This window comes from Elgaria multicarinata, chromosome 7 (assembly GCF_023053635.1).
Source record: "Elgaria multicarinata webbii isolate HBS135686 ecotype San Diego chromosome 7, rElgMul1.1.pri, whole genome shotgun sequence".
NCBI lineage: Eukaryota > Metazoa > Chordata > Lepidosauria > Squamata > Anguidae > Elgaria > Elgaria multicarinata.
The window spans coordinates 47,596,850-47,621,878 of record NC_086177.1 but is presented as its reverse complement, the minus strand read 5'-3'; the positions used below and the strand labels follow the sequence as shown (position 1 = coordinate 47,621,878).

Genomic DNA, 25,029 nt, shown 5'->3' with positions numbered 1-25,029 from the left:
GGATGTAGTAGGACCAGGGCAGGTGCAAATGTGTCTCCAAGGTCCATCTGACACCACTGCTGTAAACACCATCTCCTGGGAAACCATCCTGCAACAGAGAGAGATGAAGTGGAGGTGGGAAAGAAGAGAACATTAAGGCCTCAGTTAGGAACCAAGCCATGCTGCTACCATCCAGCCCTTCATTCTGTATTAACCTAGGGAGGGAGAATCCAAATCCTAATCAGCTGCAGGTGGATGTGATTCTGATCAGAAGGACCATGAAGGCAAGGGCCAGGTAAGTCTCAATATCCCATCTAGTTTGGCCCTAGGTGGTGATCATTAACAGACATATACAGATATTCTTTTATAGTCTCATTTGCCTTTTGTAATGATCAAAGCAGCTGGGGAAAGAAGCTTCAACATAAGGTCGCCATTGGCTTGTTTCAATTCTGCAAGTCAGAGTTCCAATCCCTCCAGGCAAGATTGATCAAGAATCCCAAAGCAAAATTCTACCTCTAAAAGCATCCTTTTGGGGGAACACAGATAGGGGTTGTGTGTGATGCTGCCCATCATTTTCTTATTTATGTCTTCAATGTGAGCTGCCTTTAATGTAATGAGTTTTTTTTAACCATTAGTTCTGGACTGGCAAAATTAAAGCAATTATATTTAACCTTTTTTGGTTTTGTTTTGGGTTTTTTTTAAAAAAAAAATACCTGCATGGCTGATGCTTTTATTAGTCTGTGTTTATAAATAAAATACCTTTGGTTGTTGTAGTTTAGTTGTTCTAAGTTAGGTAGCCCTGCTAGTTTAGTAATAATCTGTTCTGAATATATCATTGAGTAACATTACTAGTTGCAGAAAATTCACTGTTACAAATTACAGTGGAGACTTTTGTAATCACAACTTGCAAGCATCTGTTTAAAGGGATAAAGTGGGAACATTTCTGACAGATCTCATTTCAGGTTCATGAAATCTGACATGAGAATATTGTAAGGAAAAATGAAAAGGGAGGAGGCTACAAACCTGAGAAACAATCTATATTATTTCTAATGGCACTAATGAGCACTAACATAAAATGTTATTAAGCACAATACCAGTAGCATTAGTTGGCAAGATGTTAAGCACAACACCAAAAGCATTAGCAGGCATTAGCTTGCCCAGAAAACCCATCATGCCAGCTAACACTATTGGCATTGAGTTGGCCTTACACAACATAGTTTACATTAGTACTTGTGCCACATTGCCTAACAGGGTCTCTATGGGCAAGATCCAGAGTGAATTTCTGTCCTCCTCTAAACTGAGTCCTGTCTTTGTAAGCAAAGACAGGGGAAAATACAAAAAAGTAGTCAATTTAGCAGGCAAATGGTCAAGCACAGTTTTACCAGGAATGTGTGTGTGTGTGGGGGGGTGTTCCCCAAAACAATGTCTGAGGCACAGCCAAGGTCAAATGCCAGGAGATCAATCAAGTAAAAACATAGGTTAAACACAGAAACAGGTAGAAGCCCAGAGGACAGTATCACAGAGATCCAAATAAATGGCAAGACCAGAAAGAAAAACAAGATACCGAGACCAGTACTAAAGATCAGATACTGTTTCCAACAGCTCTCAACTTACAAGTGAGAGCTGATATAGCTAGAGCTACCCAGAGCCCCACCCAGGGCTCAACTGCATCACATTACAGACCTTGCTCCTGAGGAGTCCCTTCATCCTGAGATTTTATTATCTGCACATGTATTTACTGCAGCGCCAGTTCTGCAATGGCATGTATTTAGCATTAGCAGCATATGTTTATTGCGGTCATGTTTCCCTAGCACATAAAAGTGTGTGTGGCTGTTGCTGTTCTGCCAACAGATTAATAAAAATATCTAGAGTAGTGTCAGATGATGAGCTTCTTCCTATGTATCCCTAGAGCAATTCTGTTTTCATAAGCGTAATCCATGGTGTACAAATGCTGCAGAAAATGTAAATAGCCCCCCTTATTGGAAAAATAGGGGGAACAGATTACCAAAAGTACTGTAAGCAAGTAGCACAAACTGAGAAAGAAATCATTGTGCCCGAGACTTTTTGGATTCACTCTATTTACAAGCATATAGAGACACTCTCCACCCACCCACCCCCAAAAAATCCTGTACAACAAAAGAATGTTGCCTGCATAGTCCATGAAATATATTTTTGTTTTCCTCTCATAATGATCTCTTGGTATCTTTGGAAGCCAAGAATTCTACCCTCTTATTGTTTCAGGAGTGCACCGCAGCTGTCATAATATATATTCAAGATCTCATTTAGACACTTGCATTTTCTCCAAATGACCTATTGCTACTTATAACACTTTCATGACAAAAAAAAAAAATCCTTGTTATTTCCCCTCTCTTTTTTCATTCTCTGAAGTACAAAAGAGCATGAACTTAAAATTGGACAATGGCAAAAACTCTACAAAACCTGAACACGCTAAGGAGAATGAAGGTATGAAGCAGCCAACTTAGACACTAACCCCTTTGCTAAGCACCTTTTATAGGGTGCTGAACATGCCCGCTCACTGAAGAGACTCAGCACTCCACAGGAAGGAGCTCACAAGTGGGAACAGAAACTTTGACCACAAACCTGCTAATGAGAGTGCTAGAAATTCTGTAGCGAAGTGATTGGTTGTGAGATGCGGTTGTGATTCTAATGGAACAGGGAGCAAGAGGTGGAGGGTAGCAAAAGTTCAGAACCGATGAGTGATAGCAAAGTTAGGTTTTGGAATTAATAACTGAGGAAGATCCTGGAGGAAGGCAGTGTTGCAGGCGATTGCAGGAAACAGGGAAATAAAGGTATGGGGTTGGGATGGTATTTTGTGTTGAGAAAGAACACTGATGGAATTAAGGGGTAGGGATGCTTGAGAAATTTGACCTTTACAAATTCCTATGCAAAATGACCCGATCCAGACCCTTTGAAATAATGTACGGAGTGGAACTTAGCTATCCACCATGATTAATGCTACTCTGAAATGTTGTGCCATATTTCCTGGCAATTTAAACGTATCAAAATACAAAGCTAAATATTTATTTTGAGAGAAAATGTTAAGAGGGTATTTCCCCCCGCCTTCCCTAAAGTCCACAAACTAATTCGCAAATGAATGGGGAAACTGAATGGAATGGGATTGTGGGTAAACACTTGCATAAGTGACAATGACCGGATATAGATAGAGTCACCCATCCCTGTTGAGAGGGCAAGAGGAACCTTTTCTCTGCTGAGGGCTGAATTCTCCTAGGTGGTAATCTGTCAAGGGCCACATAACAGCTGTGGGTGGGGCCAACTTTATTCATTCATTTATTTATTTATTGCATTTCTATACTGCCCAATAGCCGAAGATCTCTGGGAGGTTCACAAAAATTAAAACTATCAAGTACAATTCAAGGTGTACAACAAACCACGATAAAAACATAATATAAAAGCACAATATAAAGCACAACCAGGATAAAACTGAGCATCAATGCAGAGTTTTCTATAGATTTAAAACAGCAAAGTTAAAAGTCTAAAATGGTAAACTGTTAAAATACTGGGAAAATAAAAAGGTCTTCACCTGGCATCAAAAAGAGCATAATGCAGGTGCCAGGCGAACCTCTCTAGGGAGCTTATTCCACAGCTGGGGTACCACAGCAGAGAAGACCCTCCTCCATATAGCCACCTGCCTAACTTCCTTTGGCAGGGCCTCATGGAGAAGGACCCTTGAAGATGATCTTAGGGTCCAGGCAGCCCCCAAGCCATTTAGGGCTTTGAATGTTAATACCAGGACTTTGAATCAGACCTGGACTGGCAGCCATTGAAGCTGGAAAAGGACTTGCATAATGTGATCTCATTGGCCAGTCCCTGTTTACAATCGTACTGCTCTGTTCTGTACCAGCTGAAGTTTCCGGACAGTTTTCAAAGGTAGCCTCACATGAAACACATTGCTATAATCTAGATGAGAGGTTGTCAGAGCATGGATAACTGTAGTTAGGCTACCTCTGTCCCGATAAGGGCACAGTTGATATACCAGCCTAAGCTGATAAAAGGTGCTCCTTGCCACTACCTGTGCCTCAAGTGGCAGTTCTGGCTCCAAGGTCAGCCCCAAACTATGAACCCGATCCTTTAGGAAGAGTGCAACCCCCTCCAGAACAGGTTGAATATTACCTGGCCAGATAGGCAAACCACCCATTAACAAGTAACTCCGTCTTGTCTGGACTGAGTTTGTTGGCCCTCACCCAGTCCATTACTGTGTCCAGGCACTGATTAAGAACAGCCACTGCCTCACCTGGGTTTGATGAAAAGGAAAGGTAGAGCTGGGTATTATCTGCATATTGATGACACCTCAGCCCACATCTCTGGATAATCTCTCCCAATGGTTTCATGTAGATGTTGAACAGCATAGAGGATAAAATAGAGCCCTGCAGAACCCTGTGGCACAGAGCAATAATCCCCCAACACCACTTTCTGGAATCAACTATACAAGTAGGAATGGAACCACTGCAACGCAGTGCCTCCAACTCCCAACCCAGAATCCAGAAGGATACCATGGTCAATGGTATCAAAAGCCACTGAGAGGTCCAAGAGAACCAACAGGGTCATAGTCCCCCTGTCCTTCTGCTGGCAAAGGCCACAGTGTGACCAAGGCAGTTTCTATTCCAAAACCAGGCCTGAAGCCTGACTGACATGGATCTAGATAATCTGTTTCATTCAAGAGTGCCTGGAGTTGTCCTGAAACCACTTGTTCATTTGCAGATTGAGAGTTGCTGGTTGTCCACCCTGAATTAGGATAGGAATCATGAATAATCAAAGGATAATCATGAGTATAGCCATATAACCTCTCAATTAGTACTTGGGGTAGTAGTTTTCATAGATTATGCATTAACAAGGCATACAGTGTGCAGCAAGACAAGCAGTGCAGGTAACTTGTTGAACTGTTACAGAAATAATACAGAAGGTCACAATCCCAACTTGGACCTGAATAATTTTTTGCAGAAGGGAATCAAAATCAATTCACATAACAAAAAACATGCCCTAGCTACCTAATATGAACAAATGCAATGGATGGTCATCTAGCATGAACAGTCCTTCTGACACACAAGATCCTTTCTTGTGATATACATGAAGGGGCTGTCATGTGATGACTGGGAGTGGGGCCATGTTTTCAGGGGTAAAGCCATCTACTATGCATTCCAGCTCCTGGAGAACAGACTTTTGCCTTGCAGCTATCCATGCCTGAGGATGTTGGAGGTGGGGGACATTGCACAACATTTGAAGCAGGGCCAGCATGAAGGGAGTCTATATTCAGATCCAATTGCAGACTTTGATGAAGTATGTGAAAACAACTATGTTACAGCACGTAAAATCTGTTCGCAACTGTACTCATAGCTAAGGTACTATCACAAGGTGTTTTGGTTGTGTAAATAAGCCCTAAGAGGCCAGAGCTACCTATTTCTGGAACGCCAAAGCCAAGGTTTTCCCCTGTAGTTGCATTCTTCTGTGGCTCTCTTAGAGTTACCTTGAATTTCCTCATCAATCTGCTATTGTCTGCTTGTTCAAGCAGTGGAAAGGTTGAATTCCACAATTCTTTCCAAACAAACACCTTCTTTTCGGTGACAGAAAGGATAGCAGGTGCTGTACTGGAGGATGATAACATGTTCATTAGCGCTTTGCACAGAGGAGCCTCAGGGACAGAAATGACCTCTTTTCACATCAAAATGTAAGTATCTCATTCCTCTGAACCATTTATGAAGGTAATGAGATGCTAGAGGATATGGGTTAGAAATACTTAAGGAATGCATGTCCATACTACTGACAATTATTTACACACTTAATACATTATTGAAGAATAGAAGCTAATAGAATAGCCACAAGGGTACCGCTGGGGGTGAAATATGGCCTTGGCTAGGAGTAGTTTATCACAGTGATGGTGATTTTCCCTTCCAAAAATAGAATATCCTGTCTGTACAATCTACTAGGCAAAGCCAGGACATTTTAAAAGCTACTGTGACTTCTGAATGTCATATTCACAATGATACCCCACCCACCCCAAGAAGACAAAAAAGAATGGCATAGGAATGAAATATGTAGGTTCCCAACCTCTGCCTTGTAAGCACCTAGCCTGATCATTGTATATTCTCCACATCAACAGTTTCATAGTGTAAAATTTGACTTCTAGCTTGGAATTCAACAGCCCGAGATTTTGCTGGTTTCAGTGTGTTAAAAGCTGTTTCTAGCTGGCATAATTTCAGCGAAAAGCTTGAGAATGTGTCCCTAGGACTGGTGAAAGAAGAAGAGGATAGAGAAAAGCTCCTCCCAAAGATATATTTTGTCTCAACATAATTACAGGAGATGTGAGAGCCACCCCCACTCCAGCTCATGTTGGACTGACTCTGAAATAAACCTAGTATCCCACCCACCCCGTCCCCAAATTTGATTTGAAACTGGAAAAGAAATTTATGGGAAGAAGGACAGAGTACGGGAAATGTAGTTAGGTTATTAATGTTGGATTGCAAAAATATTGTCCAGTCTAAACAGTGCTACACAACGAAGTCAGGACAAACCAGGGACAAAATATGAGTCAAGGCCTGGTGGGATCTGGCAGATCAGGGTAAAGAATGGCAAAACCACCACAACAACCCACAATTCTAGTGGTTTTTGAGCACCAAAATCCAGTTATCAGAGAAAGAATGGCAAGTTTTCAGCTGCTGGAAAACCTTATGTAGGAAATGCTAACTGGAAGTATATACACCCTGAGCAGCTGTCTGTTTTGTGCTGAATCTGTGAAAAGCTTACTTGGACATTTCACTGGAATGAACTGATCTTACTTGTGTATAATCATAATCGTTATGAGATGCTTATGGTCTCAAACAGTAGAGCTATGATATATCTATACGATTGCTTCATGGCTTACTTTTAATGAGGGAAAAATGAGCTCTTGAGTAGTCAGAACTAAGTGAAAATGAAAGTCCACAGTTCAAAGCTCCTGGGGGTGTTTTTCTTCTTACCTTTGAAGATATCTGAAAAGAGCATGAAGGGTTGTACATGTTTTGAATCTTTATTCTCTCTTATGCAAAAGAAAAAAATAGAAATGAAACCCACAGGACTGCAATAAATAAAAGGCTATTGATTATGCCTAACTAATTATAAGAGAGCGACCTAATCAAACTCATGGCAGAAATGGAATATTGGACTTGCTTATTATATTGGACATTCCTTGGGTTATCCTTGCCCCCAAGTGTTCAAGTGTTATTTCTCTAGTTTGTAATTCCCAAAAGAGGTCACACCTATATAAATGCAGTACATAAATTCTACTGGAATATAATATATTGTTGGGAGGGAGGGTAGCGTTTTTCACACAACAAAACCTCTGCTTATCTTGCAGACAAAGTGGGTGGGTGCCTTATATCTGAAACGAATGAAAAAGAAATTATTTAGGACCTTATTGTATCCAACACACTATGGAACAGAACATGAGAACAGACCATGAGCAATTTTGAAGTACAATAAATAAATGACGTATAAGAAGCCAGGGCCTAATCTACACCAAACAGGATATTGCGGTATGAAAGCGGTAAATAAAAGGCAAGAGCCACACTACTGCTTTATAGCGATACTGAAGTACACTGACAACTGTTGGGGCCCATTGACACTTACCATATACCACCTTCATACCACTATAGCCTTCTTGGTGTGGCTCCTGCCTTTTATATACCGCTTTCATACCACTTCGATAGTGCAATATCCTGCCCGGTGTAGACTAGGCAGAAGAAATTCTGAAGAAGATCTACAGTGAAATAAACACAAATAAAAGAGTAATCATAGCCTGTGTAGAGAGCAATTAGCCAAAAATGATACTGTTCATTATTTATTCTTTGTTGCACAGTGGAACATACTGGACAACTTTTACTGTGTGTGTGTTTTCTTGGAAAAGAGAATACTAGATATAGATATAGATATTTATTATAATTTTTTATTTATGCATGTACAATTGAACAGGTACTTGACGAGGTAAGTATAGTAATGCACTTTTTAGAGCTAGTACAGAATTCAACCCACACTAGCAGAGTTTTCAGGAAGTCCAGCGTCAAGACAAAGAAGCTAATCTCAAGATGAAAGACCACACAGACAAAGGTCAGTGGTGCTCACCTAAGTTCTTTACTGTGCAGTATCATACAGCGTGGCAGTGCAGCAGTAGGAATTTACAGCAATATACACAATGGCTCTCCACCTAAACCTTCTTCCCCACACTGTCCATAATCCAGATTCTTCTTTATAGTCATTTGAGCCATGGTAAGTGACATTCTTACCATGTGGTATTATTGCATCAGCTTTACCACTCTCTTCGTGAGTCAGCAAACCATTCCAGCTGCTCCTAATTAGTCACCTGACTGTAGGTGCAATAATCACTTTGGCCTTGAAAAAACCACCAGCTAATCTGGATTACTCCTTGTGTGTCATAATGGCAGAAAAACCTCTGGTCATTTTTTTGGTCCACTCACCCAGAAACCTGATAGTACTATGGGGTGCAGATCCCAGCACACCACAGGTAGTACTGGCTCCAATGCAAAATAAGCAATATCCTGCTTCTCTCTTGCTGCTTCTCGCAGGGCCAGCCTTCTCCAACCTGGTGCCCTCCAGATGTGTAGGACTTCAACACCCAGCTCTGCTGGCTGGGGGATTATGGAAGTTGTAGTCCAATGCATCTGAAGGGCAACCAGGTTAGGGAAACTGCTCTGGATACATCTTGTCCACCAAAACTTAAACCTAAATTGCTTCCTACAGATGCATTATCCTGCACTCAAGCTCAGTTTATTACCCAATTTCCCCAATTAAGAAGGGAGAAGTTACTTGAATTACATTCCAGTGGCTTAGATAAAGAACAGCCTAATCCATCCTTTCAATGCAAAAGTGTACCATGCCGGCTGTCCCTCCAAGGTCACAAAGGTGACCTCGGAGAGAAGGGAAGGGGGCAGTTCTATGGGTGGGAAGGTGAAAGGACTGGGGCAGTCACCCAGTGAGTTTCAGCTCCAAGTGGGACTAGAACCTGCATCTCTCGAGTCCCTGTCCAACACTCTAACCATTACACCACACTGGCTATTTTAGCTTAAAGTTCTTACTGCCAGTAACTAGGAAGAGATATTTCAACCTTTTAAAATGTGGGGGTGTATGGCCTTCTGGGAAACTCCAGAAGGGTGGATTAAGATCCCCAGAGGGCCAAGGCTTGAGATCCTGCATCCCTGTTCTAGACCCTAATATAATATTTCTATGTAATATTTAGGAGTGGTGCTATCATAGGTGCAACAAAAGGTATTCATAATTAATGGCAACTTTGCCTTTGAGTTCTACCTTGACATCAGGACAATGTCATTTGAAATACGGGCATGAGCTAACATAATCAATAGCCTCCATCGCTGGAGTTGAGCTTTCCTTCCAAACTTCAGGAACAGATGGGTAGACGAGCCCCTCCCCCCAAAAAATGCAGTAGAGTTACTCTATTATACTTTACCATTGTGCAATAGGCAGACTGTTTCTATTTCATGCTTGTTCACAAAGTCCATAACAATGACCAAGATCTAGAAACTAAATGTTCATTGCAAGCAAAATGAAAAATTGCACAGCTTAAGAATACAGTACTATACTTATAATCAGCAAATGCCACTCCACAGACAACTATGAAAGGTAAAAAACATTTTTTCCAGAGCAAGCTTCTGTCAGTAATTCATATCTCTATTATTCAGAGAATTTCTCTTCAATACTATAGTTACAAAGTCCTAAATTCAAACTTGATGCAGTGGAAGCCGAACTAAGGACAACTGTGCTGGTTCTTTTCAAACTTTGATGTGACTTCCCTAAGAGACCATTGGATGAAATTGCATGACATAGACTGAGCCTACAGATAGTTTGGTTGGCAGTGAACAGTGTATTTTGAGAGTTTTAGGGGTTTTCACCCAAATGAGCATCTCTGTTGCTTATCTGTTTACTTGTGCATACATACAAATTAACAGATGCATTTTTCTAAGGCTGGATGTCTTCTACTTACAATAACTCAAATAATGTATGTTTCCAAAATGGGAAGATATTTGGGGAGATGCTCAGTCAAATCTTTAAATGGTATCTGAAAATATGGTAATCCAGTGATTACAAATACATATTCCTTGAATAGCCAGAAAACTTTGAGGTGCCCAACACTTTTTAGATGGCAGCCATCACTTCTCCATTTGACCAAACATATCCAGATTACTCCATAACATACATACATACCACATACACCTTTTGTTTAATCCAATTCCCTATTACAGAACTTCAAAATATAATTTCATTATGTATACAATGAATGTGTTTTTTCTCTTAGAATCTAGTTATTGTTCATGCACCTCCTTCTCCAGATGTTGTTGGCAGATTGCCCATATCTACACTGGCATACCCTTTGCAATTGCAGAAGTTATCACAGCTGATGCTGGCGATGAATTGGTGTCTGCCATGCCGGTTGGGAGTAAACTCTACAGACGTTTGTGCCTTGTGATTAGCAGCCAGTGTTCCCAATCTGCAAAAGAGATAAAGAAGACAGGTTGTGTGTGAATGTTAGTGACCTTTACACATGTGACTGTTTAGGCAAAAGAAAAGCCGTCTTAGAATGGTTATGATGTGTTACATTCAAACCTAAAGAACACATTATTTGAAAGATAGAACATATCCTTTTTTCTTTTTTACTCCAGAGTAAGTACAGGGGTCCTGATCTGGATTAGGACTCTAGAATAGGAGTAGGAATCTGTAGCCCTCTTTCCCCCACCCAAACACACACACACACACACACACACACACACACTGTGGTCCCAATCTGCACTGGGAGCCTCATTAAAGCAAATGGATCACAATTCGGCAATATATTTTGCATGTTTCGGAGGCATGATTCAGACCAGGACCACAGAATGGGTGGGGAGCATAAAAGCCCCCCTGTCAACATACCTGGGTCCAGCTCAGGCCCCATGTGCTTTTTCTATAGTAAAAAAAAGAGAGAAAGAAGACATAGCTTCTTGCTATGGCTTTAGAGTAATGTGTGCTTTGACCATCAGTGAATATTGCCAGTAAGGCTAGGGTGACAATTTGAAAAGGAGGTCAGGGCTCCTGCATCTTTAACAGTTGTGTAGAAAAGGGGATTTCAGCAGGTGTCCTTTGTATGCATGCAGCACCTGGTGAACTTCCATCTTTATCACAACAGTTAAAGCTGCAGAAGCTATGCTAGCATGACCAGATATCTGGTCAAGAGGGCAGACTGCAGTTTAACTTACTCAGTAGTGATTGGTTCACCAAACAGTCCATAGCCTTCCAGGTTCAGCACACAATTCCTGAGGTCCTCCTTGAGGGGATTAGAGAAGGTGACTTCTGTAGAGCATGGTGCATTCAGCTTGGGACGGTCTAAAATCTAGTAAAAAAAAAAAAAGGAGCACTTCTTATATGGTTCCCAAATCCCAACTGTTTATACTGATCAACATGTTGTTAAGACTGCTTGTTAGGTAGATTGCTGATATCTATATAACCTTTAAGCACAATATCTATATCACCTTTAAGAACAACATCATTCTTCAAAGGAGCCCAGTGTGGGATATTGTGATTAATGTAAGTTGATGTCTTTTCATGGCAGCTAGTTATTATGAAGTAGCATCTTGATACAAGACATTTGAAGTGGGAAAGCCATCAGATCATAGGAAAAGTGACATATCCCACGCTCTCCAACGAAAGCAAGGAGGCAGGGGAGTGTAAAGAAAGCTATTTGTCTTATCTTGTGGTCTACTTTATATTTGTCAATTCGCGGTTGGTTAGAAATTTACTTTCAGTTTGCTTTCTAATGTGAACCTACCTAATTTCCACTACTGAACCAATAGTTTCTAATCTCACTGAATGGTTTCATCAGGGTTTTCCATCCCAGTTCCTCAGAGCAGGGATATTGAAGTAATATGTTGGAAGACTGTTTCAGTGTTTGGTGTTCTTTGCTCATTCTCGCTCTTCTAGGAGCAGGAATGTTAGAAGTGTTTTTGTGCAGTTCATGGATGTGGGAGGCTATAACATTGGGTGCTTGCTGGAAAAATGCTGGATGTTTAAGTCCTTCTCGCTCTGTCACTGTATGTTCCACATTAATCATCCACCCTTGATCTGTGACTTTGCTGCTGATTGAGCAAAACCAAAACCAAAAGAGGCTTAAACTGTTTTTCATTCATCTTATCTCCCTAGCCCTTGTACCAATCCTTATAGAATTCTGCAGGTTTCTTGACTAGGGGCACCACTGTGATATAGGGCATCTTCATACAAATTGCACACCCCTAAAAATAATGTACACAATATCAGCAACATTGCTTACTAAAAATGTGCATGAAAGTGCATAGATGTGTTCATGCTAACTTAAAAAAATTGCAAACTCCTGCAACAATGGGATGAAACAAACTTAAAACTGGAAAAGTGGGAAACTAGAAATTACAGATTCATCCATCTCACAAGTACCTGAAACACTCTCTCCTGCAAAAACACACATCCGAAATCCAAGTAACAGTAGAAATGTCAGCACTGATGAGTACAGAACAATATACATTGACTAAATGAAATGTAGATAATAGTCTCTCATCTAAAAAAAAAGCAACCCTTTAGAACTCCTTTTGAAGTGCTGTTAAAACTTACAATGAAACAGCTACTTGAAGCCTATCTAGGCTATATACTGAGAAATGGAAACACTCAACTGTGAATTCAGTTAGTCTGTTGCTGACTTGTTGCTAGTTCATTGTACGAGCCTAAAAGATTTTTACCTTTATCTCAATGGGTAGACCGTCAATCAAGACATCTCTCTCCACCATAATGGTTTCCCCTTTAGGCCCTGGCATTGAGACTGCAACCACTCTCATAATATTATGATCACAAAGGTGAGATCTATAATCTTTGTATGGTATGTCTATCGGGATTGTTTTCACTGCAAGACAAAATTTAATAAACACACTTTTGAAGTTACAATTTCCATTCTGGAAAATTCTAGGATTTGGCCTCCATTCTGCCTAAAGTCAGTCTTTCTCCTTCTTTCTTAGTCCTTTTCAGCAAAATCATGACAAAAGAAAAACAGAAATATATTAGTACCACTATTGTTGTAATCAAAGATTTAACTAACCAAATGTAAATATTCTTGTGGTGAATTACTAAAAGATCGCCAGTGAGCTGGCTTCAGAAATGGAAGTAAAACTGAACATCAAGGCCCTTTCTACACCTAAGGGTTATCCCAGTAAAATGGAGGGATCATCCCTGCCTACTCCTGGGATCCCCTGTGTGGCATTTGGATGCACAGGATTGTTCCCATGATGATCCTGGGACATAGGGCTGGTATAGACATGCCCCAAGTAGGGTCTGGCACATGCTGCATAAAACATGGCAAATCTGCCAAAATGTAAGTTCTACAAATCAGTGAGATTTGTTTCCAATAAAATGAGCTTTGGATCAGTGGGTTGGGAGATTAGCATTCTTTGAATCTGAGGGCATGGCTAGATGGGCCGATGACCCCGGGGATTGCCCCGGGATTGTCCCTGTGCATCCACATGATGCACAGGGGATCCCAGTAGCAGGGAGGGATGATTCCTCCCTTTCCCCAGGATATTGCCCTACCCTTCTATCCCAGCTTTTCCTGTGGTTTCGGGATGGCCGTCTGTCCCGGTTTGTCCTGGCTCCTCATGAGTAAACGCGAGGAGCCGGGAACCAGTCATGGGGCACAGACCTCAGGAGCTCTGGGCCCATCGAGGGTGGGGTGGAGGGAGCACAAGGTGTTTTTTTTAAAAAAAAAAAAAAACCACACACACACATTACAATTGCATTCAAGTGCTCAAGCTCTCATTTTCCTTTTAAAAAAATGGCGGCCACGACTTCCTCCATCCTCCTGGAACATTGCCCGATGTGTGTAGACTGAGGTGGAGGATCTCACGATCACCATATCATGAGATCCTCCCCACTCCCTCCCTCTACAGCTGTATGTGTAGACATGTCATGAGGGATGTATTTGTTTAAGAAAATGTGATCCACATGTGATACCAAAGCTGTCTTTGCATTTCTATGTCCCTCAGTTTTAAGCAGGCTTTCTTCTTGTATTTAATCAACACATGAGGTGAGGGAGGCAGGATGAGCATGCTAGCTCCCCCCTCCCCTCTACACACAAATGCATCTCCGTTGCTCTCCATGAGTTGGAGGGATACCTTCAGCGTTGGGGAGCCTTTTCTACTTCTCTCCATGAACTTTGATTTTCCAGGGTTCTTAATCATGGGAGGAGTCTACACGAATAGAGAAGGCTTTCCACCTCAGAAGTTAGCCCACCAACTTCTCCAGGGTGACAGCAATGGAAGCAATGGGTTAAACACAGAGCAGCTGAATAGGGCTTAAGTCAAATCTATACAACGAGAATATAGAGCTAATGTGTGGGAAAGAAAGACTCTTTTCTGCTTTGCATCTCTAATGGTGACAGCCTGGGCATGTTTATGCCAAAAAAAAGAAAAGAAAAAAGCCAGCCAACTAGCTGGGGATTGCTGGGAATTAGGGCATTCTTTCTGCCCTTACTTAGAACACTCAACAAATGTAACAAGTAGCAAAAAGCAGCCACTATTTAAAGTCATCTTAATTCTACTTATTGTTTGTCCTCCTACAAATATTTCTGCATTGCAAAAATCTTCCCTGGTTCCCATGCCATTTGAGGTAAAGGTGATAACAATTAGAGAAAAGACCTTCTCAGTTGCAGTACCCTGTTTATGGAATAAAGTAAGTTCACCTGACACCAGCATTGCTACCGTTTTGGCAGTATTTTCTCCCATTTTATCTGTATGGTTATATTTTAGCTTCATTTTTTAATCTTTTTTTTTTTTGCAGATGGCCCTTGAAGCACTGTGGAAGGAATTATATCCAGACCTGGGGCATGGCTGAACGATGGGGGTGGAGGGGGATGATCTCGCGATTTTATGATCATCCCCCTCAGTCCACATGCAACACCCGATGTCCCAGGAGGAAGAGGACGTTGTGGCCACCATTTTTTTTAAAGAGCTGGAGTGCACCAGTGCTCCAGTGCAAAGGTAAGTGGGTTTTTTAAAAAATGCCTCGACCTCGCTCCCCCCTCCTCGATGGACACGGAGCACTTGCAGAGTTCTGTGCCATGTGCCCGGTTCCTGGCTCCTCGCATTTACTCATGAGGAGCCGGGACTATACTGGGATGGCTGCCCATACATCCCACAGTCTTGGGATCATGCCGGGACCATGGGAAAAAGCGAGAAAAATGTGTAGGGCCATATCCTGGGGATTTCTCTCCCTGCTCCCAGGATCCCCTGTGCATCATGTGGACACACAGGGACAATCCCGGGATGATCCCTGGGATATTGCCCCATCTAGACATGCCCCTGGTCACATTTAGAGTAGATCCATTGAAATCAATGGAACTTAGTCATGAATATACACTCCAGACAGTATGTGTGTGTGTGTGTGTGTGTGTGTGTGTATAAAATACCTTCTTTTGGGCCGAGCATGACATGCATACTCTCTTTCCAGAGCTGATCCAATGAACATCCATTGTGCATCATTCCCTGAGCGCAAAGGTTAAATTTCTTGTCTTGGGTCTCATTACAGAGGTTTTCAAGCACCCACTTTATTTGAACATCTTGACCATATAAAGGACAATTAGCCATCTTAAATTTCATTGTAATCCCAGCGTCTTTCAGGCTTTTGTTTCTGTGGGATGCTATATCTTTATCAATCTCAGAATTTGGAGCATTGAGGTAACGAGAATTAATTTTTCTGCAAGCTTTGTAGAAGGCTTTTTTCTCTTGCACAGAACCTGGAAAAAGGAACGACATCAAATGTTCATAAAAGACTAGAACAATTGACTCATTTATTGACAGATGGCTTATCCCTTTACAGGTATAACCAATAATTCTTCCATACAGCAGTTTTCAAGCTAACACAGATTTTTGGGAGGAAAATGTAAATACTCTATGAATGTACTATTTTAAATTCTATGAAGCTCTGTCTTAATTAATGGCAATGTTCCATTTTTAGCTATCTGTTATTATACGTTCTGGTCTTAGTATTTACGTTTTCATTTCATTTGGCTTAACTATATTATTTCATTAAAATACAATAAAATATTACTAAACATATTCATGAACCTTTTTTTTTTTCATTTTCCACTGTCAACATTTTAAACCTCAGTTATTCCCGGTAAAATTAATTGGTCATTACCCAATTCATGCTTATAAGCATCAGTGACATCTTCACGTAGATCCCTACCAACAGTCTTGGTGCTGATACATTGCCCACAAGGCCAGCTATCACAGTGAAGTTTTGTCTTCTTGCCTTTGCCTTGAGAAACCCAAGCAGCACTCCTTGAATTTAACATACAAAATACATGGTGGCCATCAGAGTCAATATCCACATCTCCATCTCTGATGCTTTTGACCCAAATAGGACCGCTGCACACTAACCCTAAGTTAAACAAAGACAAACATGCTCATTAATAGTATTCTGGATAATGACTACCACAATGTTTAATAATATTCTAGATAATGGCTATCATAATCTATAAGAATCCACATTTGTCTTCACAATAGACCTGACAGACCAGATAATTCAGATTTACCCCCTTTATCCCACTATGAAAGTCTATGGACTGGAGAAATGGCTATTAGGGTTTTTAATGCAGTATACGGCAGCACAACGTGTCACTCACCAAGCCAAATGATGGCCTAAGCAGGATATTGCACTATGAAAGTGTTATGAAAGCGGTATATAAAAGGCAGGAGCCAGACTACTGCTTTATAGTGATATTGAAGTGCACTGAGAACTGTTGGGGGCCATTGACACATACCATATACTGCTTTCATACCCCTTTCCTACTGCTATATCCTGCTTGGTGTGGTTCCTGCCTTTTATACATCGCTTTCATACTGCTTTCATAGTACAATATTGTGCTTGGTGTAGATTAGGCCCCAGTTTGCCAGCCATGTATGGTGTTTGCTAACTCTCCTGTTTTACTACTGGATTGGGATGCAAACATAGGGTCCCAATTATGCTGGCATCATAGATGCCACTGAAGTACTTCTCTTTCCCATGGTCCTGGAATGACAATAAAAGTCCAGCCTACACTTTCTGGAAGGTTCATGCTGACATAGAAATAACCTACAGTTTGGAATCTTTCCACATGGACTGGGACTTCTTACATTACTCCAGCAGTAAAGACTGATATTACCACATAAGAATCCACTCCAGTTCATCTGGCAACTCTCAATATATCCTGTATTCAGCTTTGTAGTTAAAAAGCTGTGCAGACTTATTGCAAGTCTATTCAGTAATTCAATTTGGGTTAGAAACATTCATTCTGAACTTTAGTTGTAGAGTAGAAAGCTTAAGTGCTTGGAATGATTCTTTCAATTGTACAAAGCTGTACAAGGCAAAGAGGAAGGGCAGATCAGAGATCTACCTTCTGGAGATCTGTCATGCTGCTCATAAAGGTAAACCGGCTGCCATGCACAAAAAGAGTTGCAAACCTGGTAGAACAGGCATCAAAATACACATAAGAATGTGCTAATGTAATCTCACAGCGTTGCACATGGAAATAATAGCCATACCACCTCTATTGGCCCACCAGTTATTGTTATTTTCAGGTTACTAATCTCACAAAACACCTTATTGCACTTCACTGGCCTGGTTCAGACAACACGCTAAACCATGCTGCTTAACCACAAACTGGTTAACGGAATGCATGCATTCCCTTAACCATTTTGTGGTTAAGCAGCATGGTTTGTTGTCTGAACCAGGCCACTGTGCCTGAATTGGGCCAGAGGCTTCACTTACCTTTACTAGTCTCTACAGGTGTTGGATCCAGGTATTGCCAATCACTCCCAGATTGATTTATATCTTTTCTGACCATCCAAGATTCATTCCAGCAGTGATATATCCTGCAGGTTGTAAAAGTGTAGATACATCATAAAGCTTTTATGAGATACAAAACACATCTTGCAGAACTGAGACTAGAAGAAACCTGAAATTCATTTGTAACTTATGATAAAGATCCCATGTTGCATGGAATGTTAGGACAAAGATCAAGTGGCCCCTCAAAGTAAAAAATAAATTTTAAAAAGTGGTCCGGATCCAGCATAGTGTGAGAAGAATTCTGTTCAAGGGGTTCCTTACTGGAGAAAGGGGAGAGATCATGTTTGCATATTACTCCATCCTCTTGAAGCCCTGTGCCCCTGAAAAGATGCTCCAGAGGGTTGGGGAACTTCGAAAACATCCCAGGAGGAGCCAGAGACTACAGGTGGGAAGGGGGATCAGTGAAAATCAACAGGGAGCTTTAGGGCTCCAGGGTAATATCAGCTTTGTTAAAGAAAATCAGAATATGAACATCTTTATTACTCCACTGGCTGATATGGCAGATAACATTATAAGTTAAATTGTAAGGAACTTGTCCATCCGTCCACCCGCCCGCGGCTACCATTTGTGTCCTTAGTCAAGGCATGACTCCATGGCTTCCAGGTGTATATGGAGCAATCTGTCCCCTCGGCTTAAAGTCCTCTGATTTTACTCCTGAAAATCTCTAATGCAAGCTGCAACATTTTGTCCATTTCACACTTACCAGGTATGTTCTTTGCCATTTAAAGTTTTGCCTGTATAGTCAAAAACCTCCTGGACGCTGAGAGGGTCAGCAGCATTCAAAGAACAATAGAAGCCTGTGACAACTCGGCTTGGGATTCCCAAGCACCTCATAACTGTAAAGAGATGAAATACCCAAACACTGAAACTTAGGGAACATTTGGTATATATGGGCAGTCCAACTATGGTGAAACAAGAACCCAGAATTCCCAACTCAAAGAAGACTAGCTTATAATTCTTGGAACATGTGTATAGCTATCTACAGAGAAGACTAGTTTATAATTCTTCAAACGTGTGTGTAACTGTTTGCAATGAATCCCATATGAAGTCAGGCTGAACAGCCTTTGATAAGCAGATGGTTTGTTGCCTGAGGAAGGCATACCTTGTTTCCTGAGCAATCAAAGTGCATGAATTAATTACAAGGAAAGCCTAGTTTATCTATATTGGGAAGAATGAACTGAAGAGGACCCAAGCGATCAAAATATATTGAGCAAATTCCATTTTTAGTATTCAATTTTAACAAGGAGAAACTGCAATTTAATATTACAACATATCCTCACCATCCCCGAACAGGAGTGCTCATCATCAGATTCTAACCAGTCATGCCTTCCTCCAGGATGCTGTAAAAGGCTCAAGCAAGCAAATCCTCTCTCTCCCACTGCACACTCATACCCAGTTTTCCAGTTTATGACATGCAACATGCTATGTTTCCTAGAGGCCACTGACCATGCTCAGTTCTCAATGGACTGCTTTGGGATATTTCTTCTCCCTTCAAATATTTTAAAATGTTTTGTACTTCTGCATACTGTGGGTTTATCTGAACATGCTGATAATGGACCTGTTCTGATGACACTTCAGGTTCTGCGGTTAGCGAACCTGTGGTTCTCTGGGGTTAGCACTAACCACAAGCCGTACTAACTAGCATAACCAATGGTGTGGGATGATAGGAGTTGCAGTTCATCCAAATCTGAAAGGCCACACATCCCCCACCACCTTGGCCCAAATCAGTAGGTTTTGAGTACATATGGATAATGTATACAAACATTCTTCAGTAATACCTACTTCCGCTAGCATTTTCATGAGTAACAAGGGCCAGATCTACACTACTGCTTTAAAGGGCTTTATAACAGTTTTGACAACGGTATATGGCGTGTGTCCTGGGCCCCAACAGTTGTCAAAACTGTTATAAAGCACTTTAAAGCAGTAGTGTAGATCCAGCCAAGGTGAAGCTGGATTAGGGTGTTACAGTTTGGGACTGGGGGGCTGTCTATATGTGGCCGAAGCCCTGTGGCAGCTGCATATCTGTGACATGTCAGTTATATGATACAGCCACAGATTCACAGCCACCACAGGGCTTTTCCTCAAAGCTGTGCGGTATAAAAGTGAGGTCAACTTGATTTTAGGGCTCCATGGGAGGGTGTCCTGGTGGAAGGCGACCGTTCATCAGAAGCCAGGAAGATGGTGGGGGCAGATGACCACTGGAAACCCCACACTCCCTCCTTGGTGTCAGGTAATCCCCACGCCGGGTCAGAGAAACTGCAGGGTTTAGGGGAAAGGCTGCACCAACTCAGCACTGTGAAGACAGCACCTGGGGAAATAAGTTTATCCATTGTCCATGTTCCCTACCTGTACACAATACAGAAGCAAAAGTCCCACAGTGTCCATACTTGATGGGTTTACATTTGCCCTGGTTCCACTGCCGAAGGATAGGGACACTTCCATTCCATACTGAAGGATTGAGTCCATGCAGGTAATTATTACTGGATGGAAGTTTCAGGATGCTTTTCTTCTTATGACAACCGATCTGAAAACAGAGAGGTATGGATATTGAAGGGTATGTCAGTGCACTGCTATACCCATCTTGAACGTGTCATGGATTCATCATACATCATTTCTTGCTTGCTGACCATTCCCGTCATAAAGGCAACAATGGAATGTGACTAGCATATGCCTGAAAGAATTACTCTCAACCTGGAACAGTACATGCAAACTTTATAGATGCTTTACACATAAGCTAACCTAATTCCCTTTAGTCCTATATAAGCATACATTTTCCCCAAACACCATTGTCATTTTCTTGCATGAGAAGTTTTAAAAGTATATTAATATTTATATAGATTAAACTATCTACATCCTTTTTACAAGATTAAGGGAGCAATTCTAAGAGTGAGGAGCTCAAATAAAGGAATGCTGTGATGTCCGAGGATCCAATCTATCCAAAGCCAGATAGATTGGATTCTTGCCAATAGGGTAGAAGTTTGGTCCACCTCTACAGGCTTATTTTCAACTTTAAGATAAAATGCCCTCCCATAGGCTGTATGATGTGCTATCTAGAAATTTGAATAAGCCCAGAGTTTTCCTGAGATTGTACACGCTGCCAGTGTTGTGATGTGACAGCCAGCCCCGATGGCCAGAGACACAGAGGCAAATCAGTGCCAGGGGTTGCTGTAAGAAAACAATATACCCATGTGAGTCAGCTATGTAAACTGCTTCACGTTGTTCATGGAACAAAGCAAAGTCGCCACCATCTTTCATATAACAAAGCTTTACCATAGCATTCAACACCCTGCTGATGTACACAGGGTCATTACGACAGGCACAGTCCATGCCAGGATCACGCAGGAAGTTTGTACTTGTGTCCAGAATTTTCAGGCAGATATCCAGAATATCATCTTGGAACTAAATACACAAAAATATGAGTGTTCATTCTGAAGCAAAGTGAAACAAATACAGGAAAATAAATGTTCCCCTTTTTGCAACAGAAAACGGCTGTTGAGAAAACAGGAGAGCAAGGAAAGTGGAAGGGAACTGTCTGGAAAGAATAACAATTAGTGCTGTGCTGAATACTGCCTCCCTAGCTTTGGGAACTTTTTTCTCCCTGCGAACAAGGCATTGCTTTTTCTCCTTGGGGAGGGGACATGGTTTCCATATACCTAAATGCAGCCAGTTGTCGAGGGGTCTTCTTTCTATTATTATTTTTTTAAATCCAGCCCCAGCACCTGGAAGAGCCTAGCAGTTCTTCCTGTATGCCTATTGGAGAACATGTGTCCTCTCCCTCTGCAATAGGCATTCAGGAAGTACTCCTGGGCTCCTGCAAGTGCCAGGGGTGTTTAAAAAATAGAAAGAAGACTCCTCAAAACTGCCTGCACTTAAAAAGCTATGTGGAAACCCTGCCCGCTCCCCAAGGAGAAAATTTGCTGAAATTCTCATCCCTCCCAGCCTCTTTCACCAGAGTTTTCATTATTATTATTACTATTATATTTATTTGTATCCCGTCTTATGCCAAAAATGAATAATCAAAATTTTCAGCACAGAACTAGTAACGTTAACCAAGGTTCAGACAGTTGCAGAGGCATGTGCCAGTTTTGCAACTGCAATTTACATGATTTGCCATGATGCAGCTAATTATGTAAATTATGAAGCTGATTTTTGACATGTTGTCCGAACCTGATGCATGGAGTGGTAGGGGTAACTTCTTACCCACGACTTGCAGTATGAATTGTACCCACTCTACAATGCCCGCCATGTCACACGCCAGGTTTGGCCAACATGGTAATCTATAGTACTTAGTGGGTAATAAGCGTGATTTCATGCTGCCTGACTCAATAATCATACAAAATTAATGATGCAATCCTAAATAAATTTACTAAGGAGTAAGGCACAGTTAAACACAGTGAACTTACTGCTGAATAATCATGCATAGGATTGCACTGGTGTTCAACTAGAATTTGGCATTGAGGTATACATACTGTAGAAATGGTCAAAGCTTGAAGCTCTCCTTTTTACATGTTTCTGCTTGATCTATGTATTCTAAGAATTGGAGAGTTTCTGGAAAGTATTCATATTTTTCTTGAACGTAGACTTGAGTATTATCGGTCCTGCTGCAGTTTCTAGACATGGAGCTAGCTGACAAACTTGAAGCCCTATCTTATGCATCTTCACTTAGAAGTACACCCGGTGTGTTCAGTGGCTCTTATGACATAGTATGTAACACTGGAAGCAGCCCTGAAAATTAGGTCTTGGAGTTGTGTGCATGTCTCTGATCAACAAATGTAGAGACCTTCCTAGAATGGTGAAAGCAGTGCTTTTGCTTGTGTACATACAGGTGTTTGGAAATCACAACCTCATAAAGGGCTGAGAGTAAATTATATGATTGGACCTTAGCTTCCATTTTTTCCCTTGTGGAAAATGGCAAAGGGAGATGGAGGGCAGAAGTCCAATGCCATTATGTCTTCAAAGAACATGAGCTCAATCCCATCTCAGTCTGTCTCCTTTTAAAGCAGAGGTGTTGAAACTCAGCCCCACGGGCCCAATCTGGCACAAATGGGGTTTCCCAATCTGGTCTTCTGGATGTTCCCAGATGGCCAGTTCCCCTTCCCTCTGGTCCCATCCCCCCCACATTGTTGGTAGATTCCTGGTTTTTGCAAATCCCCCCCTCCAATTTTAAAAGATTGAAATGCCTCTCCTAAGAGTTAGTTACTGGCCGTAAGAGATTTATTCTAAAAAATGCTGGTATTTTGGGCCTGGACCCATTTGCCTTTGATCCCACCCATCATTGGAATACAGCCCCCAAGAGCTTCTCTGAAATGGAGGTCTACTTCCATTTCCCTTTCTTCTGGCAACCAATTTACATTATGTCTGTTTCCTACAGACAATGTATCCACAGGAATACAGTGACAATGATTCAGTCACTAATGCAATTCATAATACACATAGGACCCAGAAGGTTGCATTTACCTGTCCAAAATGCCATGGTTGAGCAGTTATGTGTTTGGGAAGACCCTGGAATATAATCCCATGCTCATTCAGGACATACTCTTCTCTCTGATCTTGTTTGTCTAAATACACAGGGTCATCTGAGAAAGTAATATAGAGAAAATCTCTATAAAAGTAATATAGACGGATCCAATACCAAGGGCAACTCACACAACCTCAGGCATAACAGTTTTCAATGGAGACAGTTCACACATTCAGCTGTGAATCACGGAATGATAAAATCACTGAGCAAAGTAGAGGCATGTGTGAAATGTTCCTTCGGCATATGACAAGCAAATGTTGATCTATATATCACAAAATGAAGGGTGTAGCCATTAATTTGCGGTTATAGAAATGCCAGGATGCAAAGTTGCTTCTTTGCATTGCTGCTTTGAATAAATACCATTGAAGGAATGGTTTGCTAAAAGAGAAGAAAAGATGTCAACAGTGTTTCCCAGCAAGTTTCTGTTAAATGGAAGACACTTGAGTCTTGGCTATCTATAAAAATGTGTTCAAATTTGTGATGTGCTGATCCCTACCTACTCACAGACTAATTGATATCTGCCTGTAGAAATGTGGTTGCTGATTCAGTTGTTCGAAGCAAAGGTGAGCTGTATATGTCTGTAGGCATTCACTTGGCTATAAGTCCTACTGTGCAATTTCATATTGATTCTTACCAGAGCACCAAGGATTGAAGAGGACATAAAAGTCTCCCAGATGTTGGGATTTTGTGCAATCACATGACACCAGACACATATTCAGATGGTAGCAGCCAACACAGGCATTGACAGGAGGGAACACACTGATACTGAGGCATTTTTCATTATGGAGTTTGTAGCAAGCATTCCAGTGGCTTTGCTCTGGACATCCACCAAGAGGAAATATGCTCTTTGTTCCAAGGGATTCACAAGGTTTGGGACCTATAAAAAATCAAGTGTGAATAAGCAGTAGTTTGCTTAAACCTATTAACAATGGGAAATTTGTAAAAGAATGTGAATGAACATTAGACTCACCTACTAAGATGGCTTCCAAAGAAAAACATTCATAGATCAATAATAAGCAATAAGAAAAGCTTAACATATTTACAAAGAAGTGCAATGCATGTACACTCTGTTTTGTTTGTTGTTTGTTAGCAGTTTCCCCATATGTTCAATGGTGCTGCAATCATAGTTTCCTTCATTTGGGAATACACCTCATTGAACTCAGAAAAAGTACTTTGAGTAAACAAGCCTGAGTTCAAGCTGTACATGTCCATGCATACATTATTTGATGCACGTTAAAATGTTCAGAGAAATTATCAATTTGTGTGTGAGCAGGGTAATTTTGGAAAAGAATACCTATGGAATATTGTGCATTCTTCAATATAAAGGATATTTTGGGATGTTCAGTGTACCCTGTTCAAAGAAACAGCTGCACAGCTTTCTGTACACAGCCTCTGAAATTACAGTGCATTTTTCATGTGAGATTGATCATTCACATGAATAACTAACACAATGACTAATAAATTTCTTAGCTGGGCTCCTTGTGAGGAAGGGTGGAATATAAGTACAATAAATAAATAAATAAATAAATAAATGCACATAAAATGAAGTATGAATTGACTAAAAGAGCCTATAAATGAAAATCAGCACTACATAACTAGTAAGAATGCAGTAAACA

The 25,029-nt window shown here is 41.1% G+C and overlaps 1 protein-coding gene across 1 annotated transcript; it reads right to left on the bottom strand.

Moving 5' to 3' along the window:
- Positions 1-10,332: 10,332 nt before the first annotated feature.
- On the bottom strand, positions 10,333-24,126 carry LOC134401087 (protein-glutamine gamma-glutamyltransferase 5-like). The gene is made up of 11 exons (XM_063129804.1): positions 24,048-24,126; positions 23,353-23,471; positions 21,166-21,294; positions 20,242-20,419; positions 18,599-18,731; positions 17,818-17,921; positions 16,207-16,449; positions 15,476-15,802; positions 12,762-12,922; positions 11,256-11,389; positions 10,333-10,510 (listed from the first exon to the last, which is right to left on the bottom strand). The coding sequence occupies exons 1-11, from the start codon at positions 24,124-24,126 to the stop codon at positions 10,333-10,335; spliced, it is 1,785 nt and encodes a 594-aa protein (XP_062985874.1).
- Positions 24,127-25,029: the final 903 nt, after the last annotated feature.